This window comes from Populus trichocarpa, chromosome 12 (genome assembly GCF_000002775.5).
Source record: "Populus trichocarpa isolate Nisqually-1 chromosome 12, P.trichocarpa_v4.1, whole genome shotgun sequence".
NCBI classification, from domain to species: Eukaryota; Viridiplantae; Streptophyta; class Magnoliopsida; order Malpighiales; family Salicaceae; genus Populus; species Populus trichocarpa.
The window spans coordinates 14485075-14507886 of record NC_037296.2 but is presented as its reverse complement, the minus strand read 5'-3'; the positions used below and the strand labels follow the sequence as shown (position 1 = coordinate 14507886).

The window sequence follows — 22812 nt, the reverse complement described above, 5'->3', positions numbered from 1 at the left end:
TTTATTTCCATACTATCATTTTTATTAAATAAATATAACTCTTTTCATGTTATTTCATTCTTATACTATTATATTATTAAATCAATCTATTTTTTTTTTCATGTTATTTTATTCCTATAATATCATATTATTAAATCAATATTGAAAAAAAGTACTTAATAAAAACAAAGCATAAATTTATTTGTGTATTTCTTGATAATTAAATTCAATGAAAAAAAATTAGGACAAGTCAAAAACATAAACATGATGACAGGTGCCTGCGTGTATCACGTTATCATTGCGACACTCTTGCCACTTTCATTATAATTCACAAGTAGGACTCTTCGTGCACATTTTTAAAAATATATTAAAAAAATATTTTTTTATTTTAAAAAAATAATTTTTAATATCAATATATTAAAATAATCTAAAAATATAAAAAAATTAATTTTAAACAAAAAATATAAAAAAAATTATTTTTTTTAAAAACACAGTTAGAACTGCGGTTAGCTTTCCATGTTCACGTGCTCATCACTACATGGGCTCATCACAATCCACAATAGCACTCAGTTTTCAGGACATCAACCAACACATCAATACAAGGAAAAAAAAAATGTGATGCTGTGGTGAACAAATACATCGGAAGCGATTGTAGAAATGAATTGTATTCAGACATGTCACAAGGCGAATCACAACTTTGAAGAGTTTTAGTTTTTTTTTTCAAGCAAACTCGGTTTTTCATATAAAAACTATTGATATAATCCATAAAAGGTAATGATGTAATTCTAATGCATGTCCAAAACAAGGAATTGAGGGGAGTCAGTTAAGAATCCATCATCTTAGTAAGATGCCCACCTGAGAATCTGGGTTCCACAAAATCCCTTTTCAGGGACATGCAAATTTAAACATCTCCAGCTGATTCATGAAAGCATTTGGTTTAAGAATTTGAAACACCCCATACATGGAACAAGTTCCTTGATGACAAACTTGCTCCACCTAGAACCAACTACCTAAGTGTGTATTTTCTGACAGCTATGCAGCAAAGTTCTGGAGTCAACAAGGAAGTGTTTAATAAAGCATTCTGACCTCCCTACTTGAAGCTCAGGGCAACATCTCCGTTCATCTGGATGGATGAACAATTGTGTTAAGCTGAAACACTAAAAAAGCTTATGTTGAAAATCAGAAAAGCATTCAAACTTACAGATTCTGCGACTTCTTTAGCTTTATCGTCATTAAAACCTAAAGTTTCCAATATCTTGCAGCCTGCAGATTCTTTTTCTGACCATGTCCCCAGAAGTATATGAGTTGTGGTAATTTCTCCACTATCTCCTGCAATTCACATGAAAATAAGATGATAATGGTAACTACATACACGTGGACAGTACCCACACAAATATCAAATCCATTTATGAAATTTCAAATCAAATCATAAATTTTGCACTTTACAGTTGCCAGCACAAGTAAATTCATGATGACTCTTTTAAGGTTGAAAAAAAACCTTTTTTGGGAAAAAGGACAACGGAATAATGAACAACAAAAGAACGTTATTACAAGTCAAGAAGAAAGAGCTCAAAACTATATAAGAACAAAACACAAAATAAACACTTCTACCGTAAATAATCAGGAGAATTGGTTATGCCAGTCAATAAGTAAAAGAAGATGTTTATTGAATCTGGACTCTAGGTAGGATTAAGAAGTAACTTTAGTGATGCAATTGTACCCTTAAGAGACTGAAACTTAACATAAAGCATGCATAAGCAGGTAACCTCCACCTCCTACAATATCCCATGATCGTTTATCTTATTTTCTTTACATCCAATATGGGGTTAAAAACTTGCAATCTTTTTCATACTGAATAAGTTCGTAGATGAAAATAGTACTAACATAATTGAATTTCATCAAGCTCCAAAAGGAATCATATAAAAAATCAAGCCTAGTGGCATGACAGAAAATGACCCACGTTATCATCCTTGAACGCTCCAAATAACTTTGTACAACACTCCTACTTAAGCTAGTATTACCAAATTGAAGTTTCTAAATCACAATCACATTATGTAAACCATGGCAGCTCATTAATCAAATTATCTTGCAAACACATACACAAAACAGAATAAGACAATGCAAGTTCTGATGCAATAGAAGTTAAAAATCACCTGACTTTAGTTTCTCCTCAACAGCCCAATCAAGTGCTCTTTGAGCTTGTTCAGTCAATGGAGGATGCTCAGGACTAAAAAAATACATTTCAGATTTCCCAAGTAAATTCACAGTTTCTTCTCTGACTTTGAAAAAAGTAATCCCATTAGCCCTCAAAAACTTTGCAGCTGGACTAGTCCCTACAACCAGGCACAAACTTCAATAAACCCCAGAAAACAAAAAAGAAGCTACACACTAAAAATGCATAAAAAATCACCAACCCTCAATCAAAATCCCCATTAAAAGTGCATCAGTTCCCGTATTAGGATACTTCAACTTCCTCGCCTCCAGTTCTCCTAACCCAAATGACCTTATCGCTCTTGCTGACCATCTAAAACCACTCATAAAAACAAGCATTTCCTTAATCAACGGTGAAAATACACAAAATTCACAAAAAAAGCAATCAAGAATCCATCTTTCTCTCTGTTTCTCTTCAAGATTAAAGGAAAATGACTAACTTTGGTATCTTCTGAGATGTATACTTCCTGAAGGAACAAACAAAACTAATCAAGACCCATTTTTCAAAATCCAAAAATAAAAGGACCCCGGTGAACAAAAAGCTTACTTGGTGGGTAGAGTAGATAAAACTGTGACATTCGTTGATGGCTTATTTCCCTTAAGAGATAAAGTTCTCAACTTTGAGTGTGAAATCAATAGCTTGTTGCCATAAAAGGAGCTTAAAGGGAGTGGCAAGAGTGAAGAATTATGTGGTTTTTCATTGCAAAATTGAGAGGTGGAGATTGGAATTGGGAGAAATGAGATGGTGTTAGAAGCCATCAAAGAAAACCCAATAGTGGGTTTTGATCGAGAGGGGGGGGTTATGGTCTCTGGGTTTGAAAATGGAGGGTGGTGCTTTTTGGAAGAGGATGCTCCTCTCTAACGTTAAAAGCCAAGGATATACGATGTGTCGGACAATGATGTAGGGGTAATGAGAAGTGGTTTGACGAGTCGTTTGATAGTGATGAAATCACAACTTCTCTCTTTTCTTTTTTCTTAGTATTTTGTTGCATGAATAATTGAGTCCATCTCTCTAATGTGATGAATGATGTAACATCTAATGTGATGAATGATGTAACATCTAAGGAGTTAGTGTGAGAAATAAAGTGTAATTTTTTGTAATATAATTTTTAAAAATTTAAATATTTTAAATATATTTTCAACTAAATCTAACCTAGATTATCTTCTATATCAAATCAAGTTAAGAGTTGACTCATTCAAACTCGATTAAATTAACTTATATTTCAGTTAACCGGGTGAAAATTTGAGTAAGATATAGTTTAATTTAAAAAAAAATTAAAGATTTTTTTAAATAAGACTATTTTAGATTGATTTGCAATCAATTTGAATTATTTTATTTATAGAATGTTTGGGAGTGTGGTGGTGATTTTGCTCGGAAACGTATCAAAATAATATTTTTTTAATTTTTAAAATTATTGCATCAAAAAAAATAAAAAAAATAACTAGATTTTAAGCAAAAATAAATAAATTTTCATTTAATACCGTTTAAAATGCAATTCCAAAGAGCACAGTAATTAATGGTTTCGATCATGACCGGACTTATTACAAAGGTGTTTTGCAACACATGTTGTCCATCTCTTCACATATAGAATATCGATCAAAATATGAAAGTCTTACCTTTCACAGCATAAACTCTGAGAACACTCCCCTAGATGATCGAATTAATCCCTCGAGACAAGTTTTGATGATTTAAATGGTGGATACTGAGCTGCTGAAGAGGATATGGAAAATACTTTCATGATATTCTTGAGGAAATACCGTTGTTCATCTCAAATTTTGTCCCAATTTAATATTGCATTATAAACTGATATCGGATAAAATTTAAAAAAATTTATATATTTAAAAATATATTTTATTTATTTTTAAATCATTTTAATAATGTTCTAATATAAAAAATAATTTTTACAAAATAAAAATTATTATTTTAATGTATTTCAAGTGAAAAACATTTTAAAAAATAACTCCTATTATATTTTTAAATACTCTTAAACAAGATAATTTAGATTGATTACGAATCAATCTAGAATATAATATCATTTTATAAAATCTTTAATTTTTTTTTAAATCAAATTACATCTCACTCAAATTTTCACCAGACTGACGAGGTTACAATTCAACCAGCTAGGTGGAATTTTGCTGTGAGCATTTCAATAGGTCTCAGATCGAATCCAGCCCCAGCCCAGCAGTCCCTTGATGATGGTGGTGGTGATTGGACAAGCCCAGTTAGATGGGGCACATTAAACATGGGCTCATGATGAGCAGGAAAACCAAAAATAAACACCATGAACTTGACATGCAAGGGCAAGATCCAACATAATATGCTGCGTGGTTTCTAGTACCGTTTATTTATTGGAAAGTAAATTTTAAAAAAATAAATTTTGAAAAAATAAATTATTTTTTAATGTTTGGTAGTGTAATAAAAAAATAAAATCCAACATAGCGTGCTGCCTGCTGGTCTCTAAGTAATTTTCCTTTTTTTTTCCTTAGAATATAGTATATAAGTAATTGATAATCAAAGAAGTTTCCAAAAATAGTAGGATTGTTGTTGCAGATCATGCAAGCTGACAAAATCTAGAGCATGGCACTATCGGTTTTTTTTCTTACCAATTTATCATGTTGCATCATAACTTTTTTTTTTTTAGTTTAACGTGGATATCCGGGTCAGCTTGTGCGCACCTTGACTAATCCCACGGGCCCTGAAGTTAACGACCATGTAAGCCTCCAGTGGCCATCATATGAGTAACCACAAGGCTCGAACCTGAAACCACAGAGAAAGCAAACCTCTTGGTCCCAAGCTTTTACCACTGGACTACCATCTAGATGGTTATGTTGCATCATAACTTTTGTTACACGAAAAATCATTAGTTTTTGGAAGTTCAAGATCTTGGTTGTGCTTCATCTTACTAAAATACTGGAGATCAGGCATATCGTGATTGATGTTCCAAGATTCATGCATATATCCTAAAATTTAAGATAAAGCATATAAGATATACAACTTAAAGTTATGACGAGGCACAAAATTTAACCGACATAATTTCTATTTGAACCATGGCATATTACGTTGTTTCAATGCTCTGTTAAAACCAAGATTATCAACTCCGACTCTTGGAAGTCCTGATGGCTCAACAAACCAGCGCGCATAATAAGATAACATCTTAAAATAAAAAGGTTTATTGAGACTCTATGCAGATTTAAGTTGTGTTTGACATGTATAAAATGTTGGGTTGTGGTTGCTTTTCAAAAGTGTTTTTTACTTGAAAATGCATCAAATAATCTGAAAATACAAAAGAAAATAATTAATTTGAAGTAAAGATTTTCATGGTTGTGGTTTTAAAAATTAATAAACAGATCTTCTTTGTTAATTGGTGATCTTGAATTCTTCAGCGCGCATAAAAGGTTTATTGAGACTCTATGCAGATTTAAGTGTGTTTGTTTTTTAGTTAATTTTTGTGGATTTGGTTTAAAAAAAGTAAGTTAAAATAAAGTGTGGTTATGTATAGTTAGTTGGATTTAAATATGTGTTTGGTAAAAATTATGGTTGAGGTTTATGTACAGCAAAAAACATGTATAAAATGTTGGGTTGTGGTTGCTTTTCAAAAGTGTTTTTTACTTGAAAATGCATCAAAATAATCTGAAAATACAAAAGAAAATAATTAATTTGAAGTAAAGAAAACAAATAAAAAAATTCAAATTTAAAAAAAATACTTTTGAAAAGCAAAAAATAAACAGAGTTTTACGAAAATCAGTTAAAAAAACATGTAAAAACTGCTTCATAAAAACTGCGTTTCAAACTTAATCTTTTAATAGGCTTTATAGTATAAAATGTAGTCTTAATTATATTTTTTACATCGCAAACGCAACAAACGCATCCTTAACCTTAGATGAACGGATGCATCATCTGTAATCAACTTTGATATATTTATCATCAAAAACGAGGACAGAATATACATGCATTGAATAAAGACATACTTTTTAGGAATTATTCGTGTTATTGTTATTGATAGTTCACAACACAAAAACCAAAATCAATGCAACTTTCAAAGTGACCTATTATTATTCTAAGCCTTGGTCTCCATATAGTCTAAATCTATAGGTGACAAGCACGTTGATTACCTTACCAATGCGGGATTAAACATTATTATTTCTGCGTGTGGTAAATCAAAAGCCCAAATAATATTATGATTAGTGGTGATTATTTTTTATTCAGTTCGGTTTTTATTAAAATAAAATAACTAAATTGAATTTTTTTAAAAAAAACTGAACTGAAACCGGTTCAAACCGACCGGTTTCGGTTCAGTTTTTTAGGATAAAAACCGGTTCAAACCGGTTTGGCTCGTTTTTTTTCGGGTTCGGTTCGGTTTTTTCGGTTTCAAGTTTATAAAACCAAAACCGAACCAAACCGGTCGGTTTTTTTAAAATTTTAACCGGTTATTTTTCACGGTTCGATTTTTTTAGTTTTCTTGATTTAATCAATTTTTAATTTTTTTTTTTTACTCGGTCAGGCCATTGAAATTTCCTGGGCCAGGTTGATTCTTATAAAAACCACGCCTCATATTTTCACGGGGCCACCTTGCACGGTTTTTATCAATGAAGGAATATTTCCCAGTTTCTTATTTATTTCTTCGATTTCTTATTTAATTTTTTTTATACATATGGTTTTTACCACGCAGTGATTTTTGGATATCCATGTGCTTTCATGTCTGTTTGATTAGGGTTTCTCTTTGTATAATAAATTACTCAATGCGCTGTAATAGTTGAACACGATTACCTGTCTATTTGATGCTTCCTAGGGTTTTTTTTTTATTCGAAGAAAAAAAAAATCCCATGTTCGCATGGAATAATACCAGTTTCTTAGACCATATATTTAAATTTATTTACTGATTTAGTGGTCAGAAATCCATTGTGTGTAATTGAATAAGGATGGACTATGACACCGTTTGAAAACGCGATGCAAATTGTGTTTTATAAAAATTTAATTTTTTTTATTAAAAATTTAATTTTTTTTGAATGTTTTGGATTGTTTTGATGGGCTGATCTTAAAAATAATTTTTAAAAAATAAAAAAACATCATTTTGATTTATTTCGGCATAAAAAGCATTTTTAAAAGCAATCGCAACCACATTCCCAAACAAATATAGTTTAGAAAATGATTTTATTACATAAATATCACATAACTATGGTTTAGAAAATGATTTTATTGTAAAATAAGTCTGGGTAATAATTTCTCCATAAATTAATATTTTAAATTCATTGGATCTAATTAAAACCTATATCAAGTTTGAAAAACAATATTAATTTTCTTAGTTCTTCTTTTAAATTTTTAATATAATATTAATTTAGATTACTTCAAGTTAACTCATCTAATTCTAACAGTGTAAACTTGATAAAGTTGAAAATATCAAAAACAGTAGCCTGGTATTTCAATTAGGATCACTTATTAGGTCAAAATAGTCGGAATTCTGATTCAAATAAAGGGAACAAGACTCCTGTAAAAGTGAGAGATTTTAAATTGAGGGTGTTTGGCAGTGTGGTAATGGTTGCTTTTCAAATAGCTTTTTGTGCCGAAATACATGTCAATGATTTTTTTTATTTTTTAAAAATTATTTTTGACATCAGCACATCAAAACGATCAAAAAAATACAAACCACACTCAATTTTAGCAAAACAAAAAAAATTTTAAAATTTAGTCAAAAACATGTTCAACCTCAGAGCCAGAAAGGCTTACTTAATTAATAGGTTTCGTCGACAGTGGCTGGATCTGGATTCTGGACTTATTTGTTAGTTCACCTTAGTTATAAAATATTTGAAATACTCTAAATTGAATTTAATTACGGCTGAGAATTTGTTGTAAATAATATCTAAGTATCCCCTGTTAAAAAAAAAAAATATAAATGTACACTAATTTAATTGAAAATACATTATCAAAAATATAAAATAAATTATAATGGTTTTAAAATAAATTTATATTATTTTAAAATAAAAAATATAAGAACATGTTATCCATGTTTTGACTGTGTCTATCTCTTTTATATCTCAAAACAATTTCGAACACTAAGTAGCTAACCAGCTTAATTATCTTTTATAATTCTAAATAGAGCATGTAATTGAATAACTAATGACCTCCCATCATAATGATAAAATTAGAAGAAAAAAAATAATCATCTAGGTGATAGTCCAGTAGTACGAGCTTGGGACCAAGAAGTTTGCTTCCTCTGTGGTCTCAGGTTCGAGCCCTGTGGTTGCTCATATGATGGTCACTGGAGGCTTACATGGTCGTTAACTTCAGGACCCGTGGGATTAGTCGAGGTGCACGCAAGCTGACCTGGACACCCACGTTAAACTAAAAAAAAAATAGAAGAAAAAAAATACAGTAAGAACCTGTAGAGGGTCACTTCAGTAATTACACTATCCTCGCCTCCTTTTGTGTGTCTCTTTGACAGCTTTGGAGAAAAATTAAAGACAACGTAAGCTGTGAACCAAGATGGATGCTTTAATTTGCCGGATTTGCCGCAAATAAATTCTTTCTTAAATTCAGAGTCCTTCGATAAATTAAAACTCCCTTTTTTTTTCTCCTGATCCAAGAATTATCTTATATACCTTGTTTTTTTAATAAACAGAGACAGGTACAGAGAGAATAAGCTGAGAATTCTTGAATGCCAGGTCAGGTCTGTTTCCATTCAAGATCCATTGAATTCTTGAGGTTGTTTTGATATGAAAGGTATGGTTTTGGATGTGAATTTAAGAACCCAGACGTTGAATTTTGAAGGATTTTCTTTCTTTATTTGTAATTCTAGAGTTTTTATTAAATGCATTTGATTTCTGTATATGGAATCGCATTCCATTTTTGTTAATTATCAAGAAAAAAATGTTTTTTTTTTGCTTTTAAATGTTATTTTACTGTTTGTTTATTAAAATGGCATAATGGGTTGTTATTTGTTGGTTCATTAAATGCTGTATCTATTTTATTTGTCTTTCAGGTTGGTTGATTGTTGAAGGTTGAAGCTGAGAGCAATTTTTTGTCTAATCTGGAATCAAGATTCAATTTTTAGAGGTTTTTGGTCTGTGGGTCATTGTCATACAACGGAGACATCCAAATTTTAGTTTTAGATTAAGATTTCTCATGCCAAACATGTCCACTTGAGAGCTTAGTTGAAGTTCTTCTTCCATCTTTTTTTTTTGTCTGGTTTGTGGGTCATTTTCATGAGTGGATTTTAGTTAGTATATATCTTGAGTTTCACGATCTACGCAATTGATGTTATATGAAAAGAGCTAGCTTAATGTGGAAAGCCATGGCCTTGGCTTCTTCACCGAAAGAGAGTAATCCCACGATGGCTGCGTTTCCACGGTCCCTTTCATCAATGGCAGCATCAGTTGGAGGCCTTGCAGTATTCCTGGTTATTGCTTCTTTGCTTTTGGTTTCGTACCCTATAGGTTCCACGGTTAGTGGATACTTTTATGGGATAGATAGCGCCGGACAAGTTGATTTACCCATTTTTGAAGGCAATCAAAGCTCCATTGATCGGGGCCATGATAGTGATGTAGATGTGGTTGATAAGGATTCTTCATCTGGGTCTGACTTAAAAGTGCTCATTAGTTTAGGCGGTGTTAATAATAACAGTGTGAATGTCAGTGATAGTCAACCCGGGTCTGATTTGCAAGAATCCACTACTGGTGCAAGAAAAGAAGAGGAGGCCAGTTTCAAGGATGGTTCAGTTGCTTTAAGTTTCAAAGAGAATGATGTAGATAAAGGATCAGAAGAGAGTAGCTCAGATGCTGCTTCTGCAGATTCTAAATCAGGGGCTAAGTCAGATGTATCTGCTGTGCCCAGTAATGCATCCAAGACTGGTTCTGATGATCCAGGTACTTTTTTCTGTTAATGGATTTATCGTCTTATCGTAATTAGTGATATTTAAATCTGGTTGTTGGATTGTCTTTGCATAGATGCTGGAGTTCCTGTACGGTAATTTGCTTTTCTGTTTGGGATTATTCAACTGCGTTGTGAAGTTTCCAGCTATCAATTTTATTGAATTCCAATTGTTAACTCATTGGTGGTAAATGGGTTTCTCAAAGTGGTTTGCTTTGCTGAAAAAAGAAATCCTTGAGGATCCTTTTTACTTGCACTAGCTATAAAAAGGGAGAAAAAATGTGTAATTATTGTAAGACTGGAGAATTGTGCAATCTCTGTTATAGATGCATTTGACTGCATCGATTTTGTTGGTGCTTAATCAGAAAATTATTTCTGTTCTATTTTTGTTGTTAGATGCTATCAGATACCAAGCTAGTATCTTCTGGTACTTATCCTCAGAAAAAAATGGTACTTCAAAGAATAAGAAACTTAATCTATCAAAAATAGCTACAGCTTATTGCCAGTGGCCTGGAGGCTTAATTTTGCTGGGCTCTTTGCGAGAACCAACTGCCTGTAGAATTCCTGGCTACAAACCCAGGCAAAGAATGTGGAATAGATAAAGGAAGGCGAAGAGCTATTTCTGTTATGAAGTCATGATCTTATACATACAGAAAGTACAGTGCTAGGCTCTTTTAGGGATAAAAGAATCTTCTTTCTGCATGCCATGATCCTCTCAGATGGATCTGACCCACCTTTTTCTTGTTGACGTGTCTTCTCAAAGTCTACCAATAAATGTTTTGCGCCACAACTATGGTTTCTAATAACAACCCTTTAGTGGTCTGGTCCAGTTATGCATAAAGAACAAAACAGGAGAAATCGGGGTTTGCTTTTACATTCTTTCTGAACACCTTGATAGTGTGCTTGTAAAGGATTTGCGTGCAAGCATTACAGGGTCTTGACTGAATGGAAGAAATAGTATAGCTTTGTTTTCGCAAGCAGAAGAATGTTTATATTAAAGAGTTTCCTGGAAATTGTTAGTATAGAAATGTTTGGTTAATGAATTCATTCTTTTGTTTCCTCACTATCTCTTCATTTTTTTGAGATTATAATTCTCTTACATTTTCTGACATGCAGGCTGTGATTTGTACCGTGGAAATTGGTTTTACGATTCTCTAGGACCATTATACACAAACAACACATGCCCTGTCCTAACACAGATGCAGAACTGCCAGGGAAATGGAAGGCCAGACAAGGAATATGAGAATTGGCGGTGGAAACCTTCTCAGTGTAACCTCCCACGATTTGATGCCAAGAAGTTTCTGGAATTGATGAGAGGGAAAACAATAGCTTTCATAGGTGACTCTGTTGCTCGAAACCAGATGGAATCGATGCTGTGCCTTCTCTGGCAGGCAAGTATATCCACTCTCCATTATGAATAGTGACCCTTACTGGGCTTTGGCAATTTGCTCTTGATAGCTAATCATATCTTGATTTTGGGAAATTTTATCTCTGTAAACTGATAATAATTACCAAATTGACACTCTGGTGAAATTTAGTGGTCTCACATGAAATGAAATGCTTGTTTATGTTACAATTGTGATATTTAGTCTCACCTTTTTGGGGAGTTGTCCTTATGAAAAACTCTCTGATGCATTTTCAGGTAGAGGCTCCCAAAAACCAAGGGAATAAAAAAATGCAACGATATTTCTTTAGGTCGACATCTACCATGGTTGTCCGGATATGGTCCTCTTGGCTTGTTCACCAAACATCAGAACCTATTGATTTTGCTCCAGAGGGTGTTGTTAAACTCCACCTTGATGCCCCGGATGAGCATTTCATGGAATTCATCCCCAGTTTCGATGTGATTGTTCTCTCTTCAGGCCACTGGTTTGCCAAGCAGTCAGTCTATGTCCTCAACAATGAAATTGTGGGAGGACAGTTGTGGTGGCCAGACAAGTCTCGTCCAATGAAGATTAACAATATTGAAGCATTTGGGATATCTGTTGAGACAATTCTCACATCTATTGCCTCACATCCAAATTACACTGGGCTAACCATTCTGCGCTCTTATTCACCTGACCATTACGAGGGTGGGGCCTGGAATACTGGTGGATCATGCACCGGGAAGGAAAAGCCTCTTGCACCAGGTGAATTAGTGGGAAATAGCTTTACTGACATAATGCACAAGAAACAGATAGCAGGTTTTGATCGTGCAATTAAGAAGGCGACCGATAAATCAAAGTTGAAGTTGATGGATATCACCGAGGCCTTTGGCTATCGTCATGATGGACATCCAGGTCCATACCGAAGCCTTGACCCTAATAAACTCACAAAACGTGGTCCAGATGGAAAGCCACCTCCGCAGGATTGCTTACACTGGTGCATGCCTGGTCCAGTTGATACCTGGAACGAACTTGTGCTCGAAATCATTAGAAGAGATTTTGCGTCCAGCCAAAGCTCTCCAGTATGAGATGGTTATGTTTTCATGTCTAAGCAGCCTGCAGACATGCACTTTGTGACTGAGAAGCCTACACACCAATACTTTGTAATCGAAAAGGTAACTTATTCAAATGAGACTTAATATATTGTAGAGTCAGGGTAACCTAGTCCTTTGGTTTTCATTTTTTTTTTTATGTAAAAAAATTATTTTCGAGGTGTTATCCATTACTACAACTGACGGAGGATTGGCTGGTAGCTGTTGTATTTTAAGGCCTCCATTCTTTTTTGAAAAATGAGCAAGATCACCTTAATCTACTTGTAGAGAAATTGAGAGCTATTTGTTTAACAGTGTCATGATAAATAAAATAAGTCAAATATCATTGTTTCTTATTCTAATGTTTCATCATTTGTTGTTTTTAAATCCCCCAGTTTTTCTAGCTGGATTTCCCTATCAGTGATTGTTTAATATGCTTGTGGTTTAATGGAGTTCCATTTTGCATGTGAAGGTAAAGAAGCTTACACACACACACACACACACACACACACTATTATTACTAAAAATCTAAGACGCTTAGCAATTTCACTGTGCAAAATATATTATTCATCCTTCTATGAATTTATTGTTCAAAATTTTGCTTTTTTTCCCTTCAAGTTGGTCCGTAATTGTTTTTGTGCAATTGCATCCTTTTTAGATAAATTAAAAGCCAATTGAATTAAATTTGTTGACTAAGAATAAAATTGAAAGACAGGGATCAAACTAGAAAAGACATCATAAATGGATGATGATTTCAAAGTTAATAAAAAAAAAATTAATTTAGTCTTTACTTTTTGATATGTTCGGATCTTGATTTGAGAGAGGTAATTGGATTATGGTAGTGGAGAGAGAAAAATATTGTTGACGCTGATTTTAGCTACCAAAACGATCGATATTTGTAACAAATAATTTCATTTGATCAGTGAAGTTCATATTATGTGCTTTTTTTAACTTGAGAGTGCTTGAAAAAACAAATCTGAACTCGAAAATATTTTTAGTTTCGAGTTGATTTTGAGTTTAGGGATGATTTTTTGTGTGTTTTGAGATCATGGATGGGTTTACCAAGGTTCTTAGGGTGTTTGAGTAAAAAATAAGTTGAAAAATAGATTGTTTGGTTTAAAAACACTAATAGCCTTGATTTTATAGCACCATAATGATCAAAATCTAGGCAAAATTAAACAACGTGTTGTCTATCTAAGCAAGCAATGTCTTGTCTAGTTTATTTTTTTTCAAAAAAATAAAAAAGATAACAATCATAATAAAAAATGAGCCTAAGCTCGTGGGCGCTAACAAGATCGGTTAGGTGAGTGTGCTGGGCTTACTAGGCGTAGCACCGGCCTTTTCTCTTTTTTTTTAGATTATTATTTTTTTCTATTTTTTCAAATTAACGTGTTTTTTTCTATTTAAATTAATACTCATTATCTTTTCTATTTTGTTTATATAGTCTCTTTTAAATAATATTTATTTTTAGTTATTTTGTATGTATTTAATTTTTAAATATAATATTTTTATTCATCTATATTTTTTTGGATGTTATTTTTAATATGTGTAACCTTATATAATATTTTTTTTCTTTTATTTTATTCAAACTATTTCATTTATATCAATTTCTATTATCGTTTGATTGAATAAAAATTTAATTTTGGTAAATAAAATCATTCAACACAACAAGGTGAAATACCTATATTGCAATGCCAAATATCTTAATCTATATATGTCTATTGGTTTTCTATTTTTGTCTTTATTTATTGTCAATAACTTTTATTTTATTTTTATTTAATTATATATATGTATAAATCTTTTGATTTTCACTTATATTTGTTTTTATGTTCAAATATGCGTTGAAAAAAAACCTGTATGTATAATTTTTTTATATAAAAAATATATTTAACTTGTGACGTAGCGCATGTTAAATAACTAGTATAGTTATTAAACCTTATAGGTCGATTTGATAATTTATCAATATAGAGCTTAGCTCAAGTCAAGTTTTGTTTCTAACCAGCATGAAAATTCACCCGATCAAACTTAATTAAATAAATTCCAATATTGTTTTTAATAATTATCCAAAACAATATTGGTTTACAATATTTCATAGTTATTAAAAGGAAAATGTAAACTTATCCTAATAAAATCCCATCCAAGTTGTAAACTAATTAGGACACTTGTAATCACAATTAAAAGACTCAATCCAACCCATAACCGGATTCAAGTTTCAAGTTGAGCAGATAAATCTAAGTTAGTGAATTGATTCAGCTATCTTTTTATATTCAAAACAATATGATTTTGGACAAAACTAAAGAACACTTCTTTATAATTTTAATTTCATGATCGTGAATCGATTTAGAAATTAACTGATTAAGGATCTAAATTGAGTTGGATTTTTATTTAGACTCATCATATAGTTGACTTAGAAAAATCTGGTCAACCCAATAGGTCTATTTGTGATGAAATTTGTTTTAAATGATATTAATTTTTTTAGATTATAAAGAACAACGTTGTTTTGAACTGGGAATAATTAAAAAACATTAATCCAGATTAATTACTAACCTTCAAGATGACTGACTCAACCTATAACCTACCTATGACATGGACTGAGTCATAGATCATATGGATTTATTAACTATGCTTACAACAGTCTAACTGCTTCACAACTTGGATTGAATTTTATTAGGATAAGTTTACATCTTTCTCCTTGGAATACCTGATTTTAATGTTCTCGTTTAATGCATATGTTACAAGTGTATTTACCAAAAACATTTATTTGAAATTAACACACTTATCACTTTCCAACAAAAATAAAAAAAAATCAATTCACATGAGATTATACTCTTTTTTTTTTTTTTTTATCAATCTAGTCTTTTAAAAATTACCTTTATATTTACCTGTTTGGAAGTGTGGTTGCGGTTGCTTTTTAAAGTACTTTTCATGTCGAAATACATTAAAATGATATTTTTTTATTTTTTAAAGTTTTTATCTTGAATGTTATTTATTGTATAATTGAAGAAGATATAACCAACTAAAATTTAAATTTTTAGATCAAGAAATTAGAGTTACAAATTATATATATCATCTAAATTTTTTTATTAAACTTTATTGACATGTGAACTCGAGATTTAATTGATTTATTTTCTAGATTGAATTAAATTTTTAAAAATATTCAAGAGTTCACTCGTTGTGATCTAATAAAAAAATCCAAATTAATTCATAATCCAATTAAAATCTAATAAAAAAATTCATTAATTTTTTTTTAAAAACTTTTACATTAATCTGTACACCATATAACCGTGTTGCTCACCCAGGTCTGATTTAATAACTATATTAGAAATGGGCCATTTCAAGACTATGAAAAAGACACCAAAGCAGGGGCTTGCTTAGGATAATTGAAACTTCCAACACTTTGGCCATTTCAAATCACATATGCTGACATGTCACTCTCCTATTGGTACACATAACACAGAAAACATCCAACGGTGCAGATTAATAGATTCTGTACAAGTGATCGTAGATGATTTAGATCTATGACTTTTTATTGATGATCATAGAAATTTGAAATTCAAATCAATCATCATTAAAAAAATATAAAATCCTGAACAAGCGCTCTCTCTTTATTTCAACGGTCATTTTTTTCCTTAAACGGCTCTCTCTCTCCTCTCTCTCTGCTGGATCGTCCAAAACTTCGAAACCTTATTTCTCGCTCTCGTTTCTTAACAACATCGGAAATCTTCTCAGGAAAATCGAAAAGAAAACAAACCGACACTCACATTTTCTCGGGAAAATCAAACGACGGAACAAGTTTTGGACAAAACCACTGTTTTGTTTAGGTTAGTGCTTTGATCTCTCTCGCTCTCTACTCAGGGTTTTTGGCTTGCTTGAATTTCTGTTTGGTTGCTGAGAAAGCGATGGAAATGTGGTTGGTCAATCTGATTTGATGGTTAGGATTTTATTTTGGACTGAGCTGAGGGAGAATTTTAACTGTGCGTGTGACATTTTTTTTTTCTTTTGAATTTATTTTTGGAAACCTTGAGAGTTTCTTTTCCTGGATTTTCTCATGAATCAAACAAATGGTTAGGTTTGTATTTTTCGTAGTTCTTCGATTTCGTTGAGCTGGAATTTGATTTTATTTTCATAGGAAAAAAAAAACAAAAAGAATCTGCGTGTTAATTAGCATTTCGTATGGTTTTTAAGGTTTGATTACGTTATACAGTAACTGAGGTTTTCTTCTAACTTTCAATTTTTTGTAATTCTCTGTTTGACCGCAGAGAAAATTAAAATTATGAAAATTTAAGGTTCAGTTGTTTGTTAGAACTCAGGGTAGAGAAAATTTGAGCTAAAAAGTGTTCGAAATCTAGAATTGTTGCTTTTCTTTCATGGATTTTCTCAGGAACCAAACAAAGTATTGGGTTTGAATTGGTTTTTGATTTTGTTGAGCTGCTATTTTGTGGCATTTTCTTTGGAAATCACTAACTTTATCGCCAAATTGAAAAGGAATTAACTTGTTAATCATACATAGGTTAGGGCTCTGATCAGGGTTTTAACTAACCGAAACTGAAGCTTTTATGTAGAAATATGAGTAACCAAAATTATGAAATTAAAGTCTTATAATTAGAAGGTTGTTGTTGTTTGATTGGCTTTTTATTTTTTAAAAAACGTTAGTTATAGTTTGAAACCAGGTTTCTGTTTAGGATATCCATGAAATAGAATGTTTTTAAAAACTATTATACGGAAATTACCTTGATTTCTGATTGCTTTCCCTTTTAAGACTGTAGTCTGATTCACTCTGATAATTAAATTACATGCCATATATGTAGACTAGTTTTAAGTTTAGGGGGGGGGGGGTGTTAAAGTGGATAAAATTTATTGCTATGTGGATTTAGATCTCTTTTAAGGAATTTTGAGGATCTTGCATATAAAGAAAGAATGACAATGTTTACTGTCTTTAAAAAAAAAAAAAATGGTAGAAGGATTGTGTTTCAAACTTTGAATCCCATATAGCTACCGGCGGACTGCTCTTATCTATACAAAAATGCTAAACATTAAGTAAAAACTTTAAGAATCCATACGGATAGTTGGATCATCGATCTTGAAGGGGGACCAATTGCGGGCCCACTAATCTGATGGCCCATGTGTGTTCTTGAAGTTTTTTCTTGACAGACAATTTTTCTTGAAGCTTTACTCTTTTCGTTGTTACATCAAATATATTATTCACTGTTTAATAGTTCAATTCATTGAATTACACCCTAGCATTTCAGCATGTGTGATGTGTTTCCACCTGTCAATTTATGGTGCTAAATGCTGATTATGATTTATTGATTTTTGCTTAATCTGGGTCTTCTCTCTCTCTCTCTCTCTTTTTTTCCTTTCTCTTTTTATTACGTATATTGCTAACCATTTCCTTTTTTCTCTTTTTTTGGTAGAGGCGGGTAATCAACATGTCTAATGTCCAGAGCGATCGACTTCTGCAAGTGGAAACAACTTGTGGAACCCTTTTATATGAATTGCAGGTTCATTTTTCTATTAGTTAAAAGAAACTTTATAAAATAATCTTCCTTTCTAGGTTGTAGTCTTGTATTTCTTTTCCGTGTTATTTTCTTGTGGGCTTAACTGTAGAATCTGAACCCATTATTTTTCCTGTCCCAAATGAAAATCAGATAATTTGGAATGAAGTAGGGGAAACAGATACTGATAGGGATAAAATGCTGCTTGAGCTTGAACAAGAGTGTCTTGAGGTATATAGAAGGAAGGTGGACCAGGCGAACCGGAACAGAGCTCAGTTACGACAGGCAATAGCTGATTCTGAAGCAGAATTGGCTGTCATCTGTTCTTCAATGGGGGAAAGACCAGTACATATCCGACAGGTTAGGTTTTAGAATACCGTCTCTGTTCTGTTTCTTTTTATAACTAACTTGATTTAATTTATTTTGAACTTCTATAAATTGTATGGTGGATTATGAAAATGGATAACAGAGTTGGGATTACATGTAATAGTCATTAGAAATGATTCAATTAGCATCATTGGTCAGCTACCACTGACCATAGTTTACTGGCAACAGTTTTATGACAAAATTGTTGTTGTAGAATATGAAAAAAGTTGGAGCTGAGATAGATGTTTAGTAATGTAATAAGTTTAAAATACATCAATATAGTTGCTCAAACATGAATAGGTCAGCAACCACGCATCATAAAGGTGTGAAATCTGGTGCATAGATTAAATATGGTTTTAATCCTCCCTTTTCCCTTAATTTTACAAACAGGCTGATCAAAATGCTGGAAGCTTGAAGGAAGAGCTTGGAAGAATTCTTCCACAACTTGAGGAGATGAGGAAGAGGAAATTGGATAGAAGAAAGCAGTTTCATGAGGTTGTAGAGGACATACGGAAGATCTCAAGTGAGATCTATGGATCTGCTGATCATAATATATTAGTTGATGAAGCTGATCTCTCCTTGAGAAGGCTGGAAGAGCTGCACAGACAGCTGCATGAACTTGAGAAAGAAAAGGTTGGATTATTTTCTTCATTCTTCATCATCTATGTTCTGTCATTTACTTCATGTCGTTAGGTTTTACCTCCTGATCATCTTTTCTATTTGCAGAGTGATCGCTTGAAGCAGGTTCAGCAGCATCTAGATACTTTGAATGCACTCTGCTTAGTGCTTGGTATGGATTTCAAGCACACAGCTAGTGAGGTCCATACAAGTTTTGGTGATTCTGGAGGATCGAGGGACATAAGTAATCAAACAATTCAGCTTTTGGCTGCTGCAATACACAAATTGCGAGAGGTTAAAATACATAGAATGCAAAGGGTGAGTATTGGGTTGAATTTTTGTCAATTTTTTATCCTGAACGTTTTATCTTAAACTGACCATGTAGTGCCTTTGTGTGGTTATAGCTGCAAGATCTTGCAACTACAATGTTGGAACTATGGAATTTGATGGATACCCCTGTCGAGGAGCAGCAAGAATTTCAAAATGTTACATGCAATATAGCTGCTTCAGAGCATGAAATAACAGAACCAAACACACTTTCTCTGGATTTTATAAAATATGTGAGTTACAGATGTATAGTTTCATGCCTTTTTTTTTTTTGTAAAAATGAACAGTTAGCTCAAAGAATAAGTAAATAATATACAGGTTGAGGCTGAAGTTTCTCGTTTGGAAGAGTTGAAGTCAAGCAAGATGAAGGAGCTAGTTCTGAAGAAGAGGTCAGAACTGGAGGAGATCTGCAGAAAAATGCATATGATTCCTGAAGCAGATGCTGCAGTAGAATATGCTGTTGAAGCCATAGAATCTGGTATATTTTTTATGATGGGTCATCATATATTAAATGCTACTCATATGTCTACCATTTTATGGAATGCCTTTTTTCGTCCATACTGTTGCAGGAAACCTGGACCCTGCGAGTATACTTGAGCAAATTGAGCTTCAAATTGCTAACATTAAGGAGGAAGCTTTTAGCAGGAAAGAAATACTTGAAAAGGTCGAGAAATGGTTGAATGCATGTGAAGAGGAGAGTTGGCTTGAGGAGTATAACAGGGTTAAGTGCCTATGTCATCTCTTATGTAACTTTTATTTGTCATTAATTGATTTTCTTGCTTAATTGTTACTTATAATTTGATGACTGTATAGGATGACAACCGATACAATGCTGGGAGAGGCACTCATCTTATTCTAAAGCGTGCTGAGAAAGCTCGTTCTTTGGTTAATAAAATGCCAGGTACAGGTTTTTTTTTCGATGGTTGGTAAAATGTGCAAAAGGGCATAATGAAGTTGCATGATATAGATAGCCTGAGTTTTATTTATAGGACATGGTATAGATAGCTGCATTTATATTTCATCATGATTTGCTCACCCAGGACAACTTTTTATTGCACCATGTGAACCTTTTATAGTCCATGGGTTTTATTCTGTTGATTGATTTTATTTGATCGCTCAGAGTCCTTTTCTCCATCACGCAGCATGCATTTGTTGTTATTTCTGTACATTTTTCAATATCTTGCTCCTCATATTATAATAAGCTTCCTTTTCCATATGGGGCAGGTATGGTGGAGGCATTGGCTTCAAAAACAATGGCATGGGAAAAGGAGAGAGGTGCTGAATTCTTATATGATGGTGTAAGTCCAGTATTTATTTCTTAACTCATCATGCATCTTTATTAAGGCTTAACCTTTTCCTACCCATGTCCAGATTCGCCTTCTTTCTATGCTTGAAGAGTACACCATATTACGCCAGGAGAAAGAGGAAGAAAGACGGAGGCAGCGGGTATGAATCTGTGAATTCTCAGTCTGTCTAATAAAAACAGACTCCATTATATCTTATTCAGTCATTCATGAATCTTTTTTACTATACCATATCATGGGTTCTTTCTAGATGCCTTTTATACAGAGGATATGCTTATTCTGATATGCTTGTGGTGGTTTAATTTATTATAGGATCAGAAGAAACTGCAGGGACAACTGATAGCTGAGCAGGAGGCCCTTTATGGATCAAAGCCAAGCCCTTCAAAGCCCCCGAGTGTGAAAAAAACCCCTAGAGTTTCAACTGGAGGTGCAAGCAATAGGAGACTTTCCCTTGGAGGAACAATGCTTCAGACTCCTAGACCTGATTTACCTCACTCTAGCAAAGCTACACCACATCCACGTGCTGGCAATAAAGTAGATCGAACACATCAAAATGATCATTTGAAACCCCAACAGGATGATGGCTTTGATGCTTTATCGGCTGGTAAGTTATTTTGAAATGCCAAGGTTATAGATTACTAAGGAGTTTGTAGCCATAACTTCTGTTCTAAATAATTTCCATTTTCCCTTTTCTGTTGAAGATGATATAATTGAAACCGAGCAATAACGGCTCGCCACTTTTCCTCGGGGTCTGGGAAGAATATCAACTGGTTCTTCACTATTTACTTGTTGTTGACGATGAAGTATGTACTGTCTCTTTGAGTATTTCTGTTGACTCTATCAGATGATGTTTGCACAACAGAGCACGGACAGCCTTTAGACACTATCTGTTAATATTTCATTCAAACACAACCTTAAGTCTTAACAGAGTTTTTTTTTTTTTAATCGTTTTTTTTTAATCATGTCTGGACCATTGATTGTCCGAGAAATGAAAATGATGTGGTAAGGATTAAATATCTAGTAGGATTGCTTAAGCAGCCAATGTTTATGCTTATTGGCAAGTTTGAATCTCTTTTAATTTGTTATTTCATTTTCTTTCTACTATTTTGCAGGTAGGAGAGGGTTGGATATTGCTGGTCTTGCTACGAAGAAACACGCGTTTGGTGCTGTAAATGCTCGCGAACCACAATCACCAATGCTGCGGCAACCTTTCTCACCTATTTCTTCCACTGTTTCATCAAAATCCAACATCTTGGAAGAAGCGACAACACCACACAATGACACCTTTAAGAAGACACTTCCGATAAATGATGTGTCCTTTAAAACTCCTTCGAAGACAAATACTATTGCAGATGAAGAGAATAGGAGGACTCCAAAGGCAATGCCAATTCCTATGCCCATGACACCTTCAACAGTATCAGTACCAATGCAGACGGCTATGACCCCAGCAGTTAATCCAGTTGAAACCCCTGAAGAAATTGAGTATTCTTTCGAGGAAAGAAGAGCAGGCTTCGTTCTTCCCAACACACATATAAAATCAGTCATACAACTAAACCCAAACCATTGGTGAACTTGAATGAGTGTGTGCTGCCACTGCTTGTTGATCTAATTGATCTTACCTTTTCTATTCGTATGATCTTCTCCAGGGACTAGTTCTGGAGTAAGTCAATTGTAATTGGCTTTTTGATGGTGTACATAGTCTACGAGCATCGAAACGTGGTTTAAGTTAAAACTGTTACCTCTTGATCGATGCTAGCTTCTCTTAATTTTCAGTGATTTTTCTTAGGAGCTTCTATCAAGCACTCGAAAGAGTTAAGACAGTGATTTTCTTTCCTGTGAATGTTTCTTGATACACTATTAGCCGTCAATTTCTAGCCGCATTTTGTAGGTAACTGAAGTAAAAGTCTTGTACTGAACTAGCAGTTTTAAGAAGCCTTTTCTTTTCCTATGTAGCCCTTTTGTGATGTCTCTGTTACAAAATGAAAGACCGCTTTCCTAGTCCGTGTTCTTGTCGTTTTTCTTCCTTTTGAACCTCCAAAGTACAACAAGAACAAATCTGTAGAAGATTCCCAGGGTAAGGAGATGGATTTATTTTGCAGGAAGCTTCTTAAGCATAGTTGTATTATCCACTTCAGACCCGACTTCACCTGCATCGGAGGAGGTTAGACAGGTTGATTCATGGGTCGACAAATC

The 22812-nt window shown here is 33.1% G+C and overlaps 3 protein-coding genes across 11 annotated transcripts; 2 read left to right on the top strand and 1 right to left on the bottom strand.

Moving 5' to 3' along the window:
• Positions 1–802: 802 nt before the first annotated feature.
• On the bottom strand, positions 803–3062 carry LOC7482176 (ATP-dependent Clp protease ATP-binding subunit CLPT1, chloroplastic). The gene is made up of 6 exons (XM_002318834.4): positions 2738–3062; positions 2631–2657; positions 2394–2503; positions 2133–2312; positions 1181–1308; positions 803–1102 (listed from the first exon to the last, which is right to left on the bottom strand). Exons 1-6 carry the CDS (start codon positions 2947–2949, stop codon positions 1070–1072), a joined length of 690 nt encoding a protein of 229 aa, XP_002318870.3. The 5' UTR covers positions 2950–3062; the 3' UTR covers positions 803–1069.
• A 5573-nt stretch (positions 3063–8635) lies between these two features.
• On the top strand, positions 8636–12865 carry LOC7482177 (protein YLS7). Of its 6 annotated transcripts, none has more exons than XM_052446015.1 (4): positions 8636–8850; positions 9168–10050; positions 11171–11449; positions 11701–12865. In XM_052446015.1, the coding sequence occupies exons 2-4, from the start codon at positions 9450–9452 to the stop codon at positions 12504–12506; spliced, it is 1686 nt and encodes a 561-aa protein (XP_052301975.1). In that variant the 5' UTR covers positions 8636–8850; positions 9168–9449; the 3' UTR covers positions 12507–12865. The 6 variants fall into 6 exon arrangements, with proteins under 6 accessions (XP_052301975.1, XP_052301974.1, XP_052301973.1 ...); XM_052446014.1 differs by having other exon boundaries at positions 8636–8855; XM_052446013.1 differs by having other exon boundaries at positions 8636–8908.
• A 3250-nt stretch (positions 12866–16115) lies between these two features.
• LOC7482138 (65-kDa microtubule-associated protein 3) lies at positions 16116–22620 on the top strand. 4 transcript variants are annotated; one of them, XR_002976922.2, is made up of 14 exons: positions 17595–17791; positions 17924–18010; positions 18158–18364; positions 18761–19003; positions 19097–19306; positions 19393–19548; positions 19634–19793; positions 19885–20036; positions 20129–20216; positions 20540–20613; positions 20687–20761; positions 20932–21223; positions 21321–21422; positions 21732–21875. XR_002976922.2 is itself a non-coding variant. In XM_002318236.4 (13 exons), exons 2-13 carry the CDS (start codon positions 17939–17941, stop codon positions 22187–22189), a joined length of 2187 nt encoding a protein of 728 aa, XP_002318272.3. In that variant the 5' UTR covers positions 16116–16330; positions 17924–17938; the 3' UTR covers positions 22190–22620. The 4 variants fall into 4 exon arrangements, 3 of the variants coding, with proteins under 3 accessions (XP_002318272.3, XP_024437660.2, XP_024437661.2); XM_002318236.4 differs by lacking the exons at positions 17595–17791; positions 21321–21422 and adding an exon at positions 16116–16330 and having other exon boundaries at positions 21732–22620; XM_024581892.2 differs by lacking the exon at positions 21321–21422 and having other exon boundaries at positions 17622–17791; positions 21732–22620.
• Positions 22621–22812: the final 192 nt, after the last annotated feature.

Excerpts from the sequence above, each read along its gene's own strand:
- LOC7482176 (XM_002318834.4), bottom strand. The coding sequence starts at position 2,949 with ATGGCTTCTAACACCATCTCATTTCTCCCAATTCCAATCTCCACCTCT. Across the intron at positions 1,309-2,132 it reads TGAGGAGAAACTAAAGTCAG|GAGATAGTGGAGAAATTACC; the intron begins GTGATTTTTAAC and ends TGTGAATTGCAG. Across the intron at positions 1,103-1,180 it reads CTAAAGAAGTCGCAGAATCT|ATGAACGGAGATGTTGCCCT; the intron begins GTAAGTTTGAAT and ends TCATCCATCCAG.
- LOC7482138 (XM_024581892.2), top strand. Across the intron at positions 18,011-18,157 it reads CCCTTTTATATGAATTGCAG|ATAATTTGGAATGAAGTAGG; the intron begins GTTCATTTTTCT and ends AATGAAAATCAG. Across the intron at positions 20,037-20,128 it reads GGCTTGAGGAGTATAACAGG|GATGACAACCGATACAATGC; the intron begins GTTAAGTGCCTA and ends ATGACTGTATAG.
- LOC7482177 (XM_052446015.1), top strand. The coding sequence starts at position 9,450 with ATGAAAAGAGCTAGCTTAATGTGGAAAGCCATGGCCTTGGCTTCTTCA. Across the intron at positions 10,051-11,170 it reads GACTGGTTCTGATGATCCAG|GCTGTGATTTGTACCGTGGA; the intron begins GTACTTTTTTCT and ends TCTGACATGCAG. Across the intron at positions 11,450-11,700 it reads GTGCCTTCTCTGGCAGGCAA|AGGCTCCCAAAAACCAAGGG; the intron begins GTATATCCACTC and ends ATTTTCAGGTAG.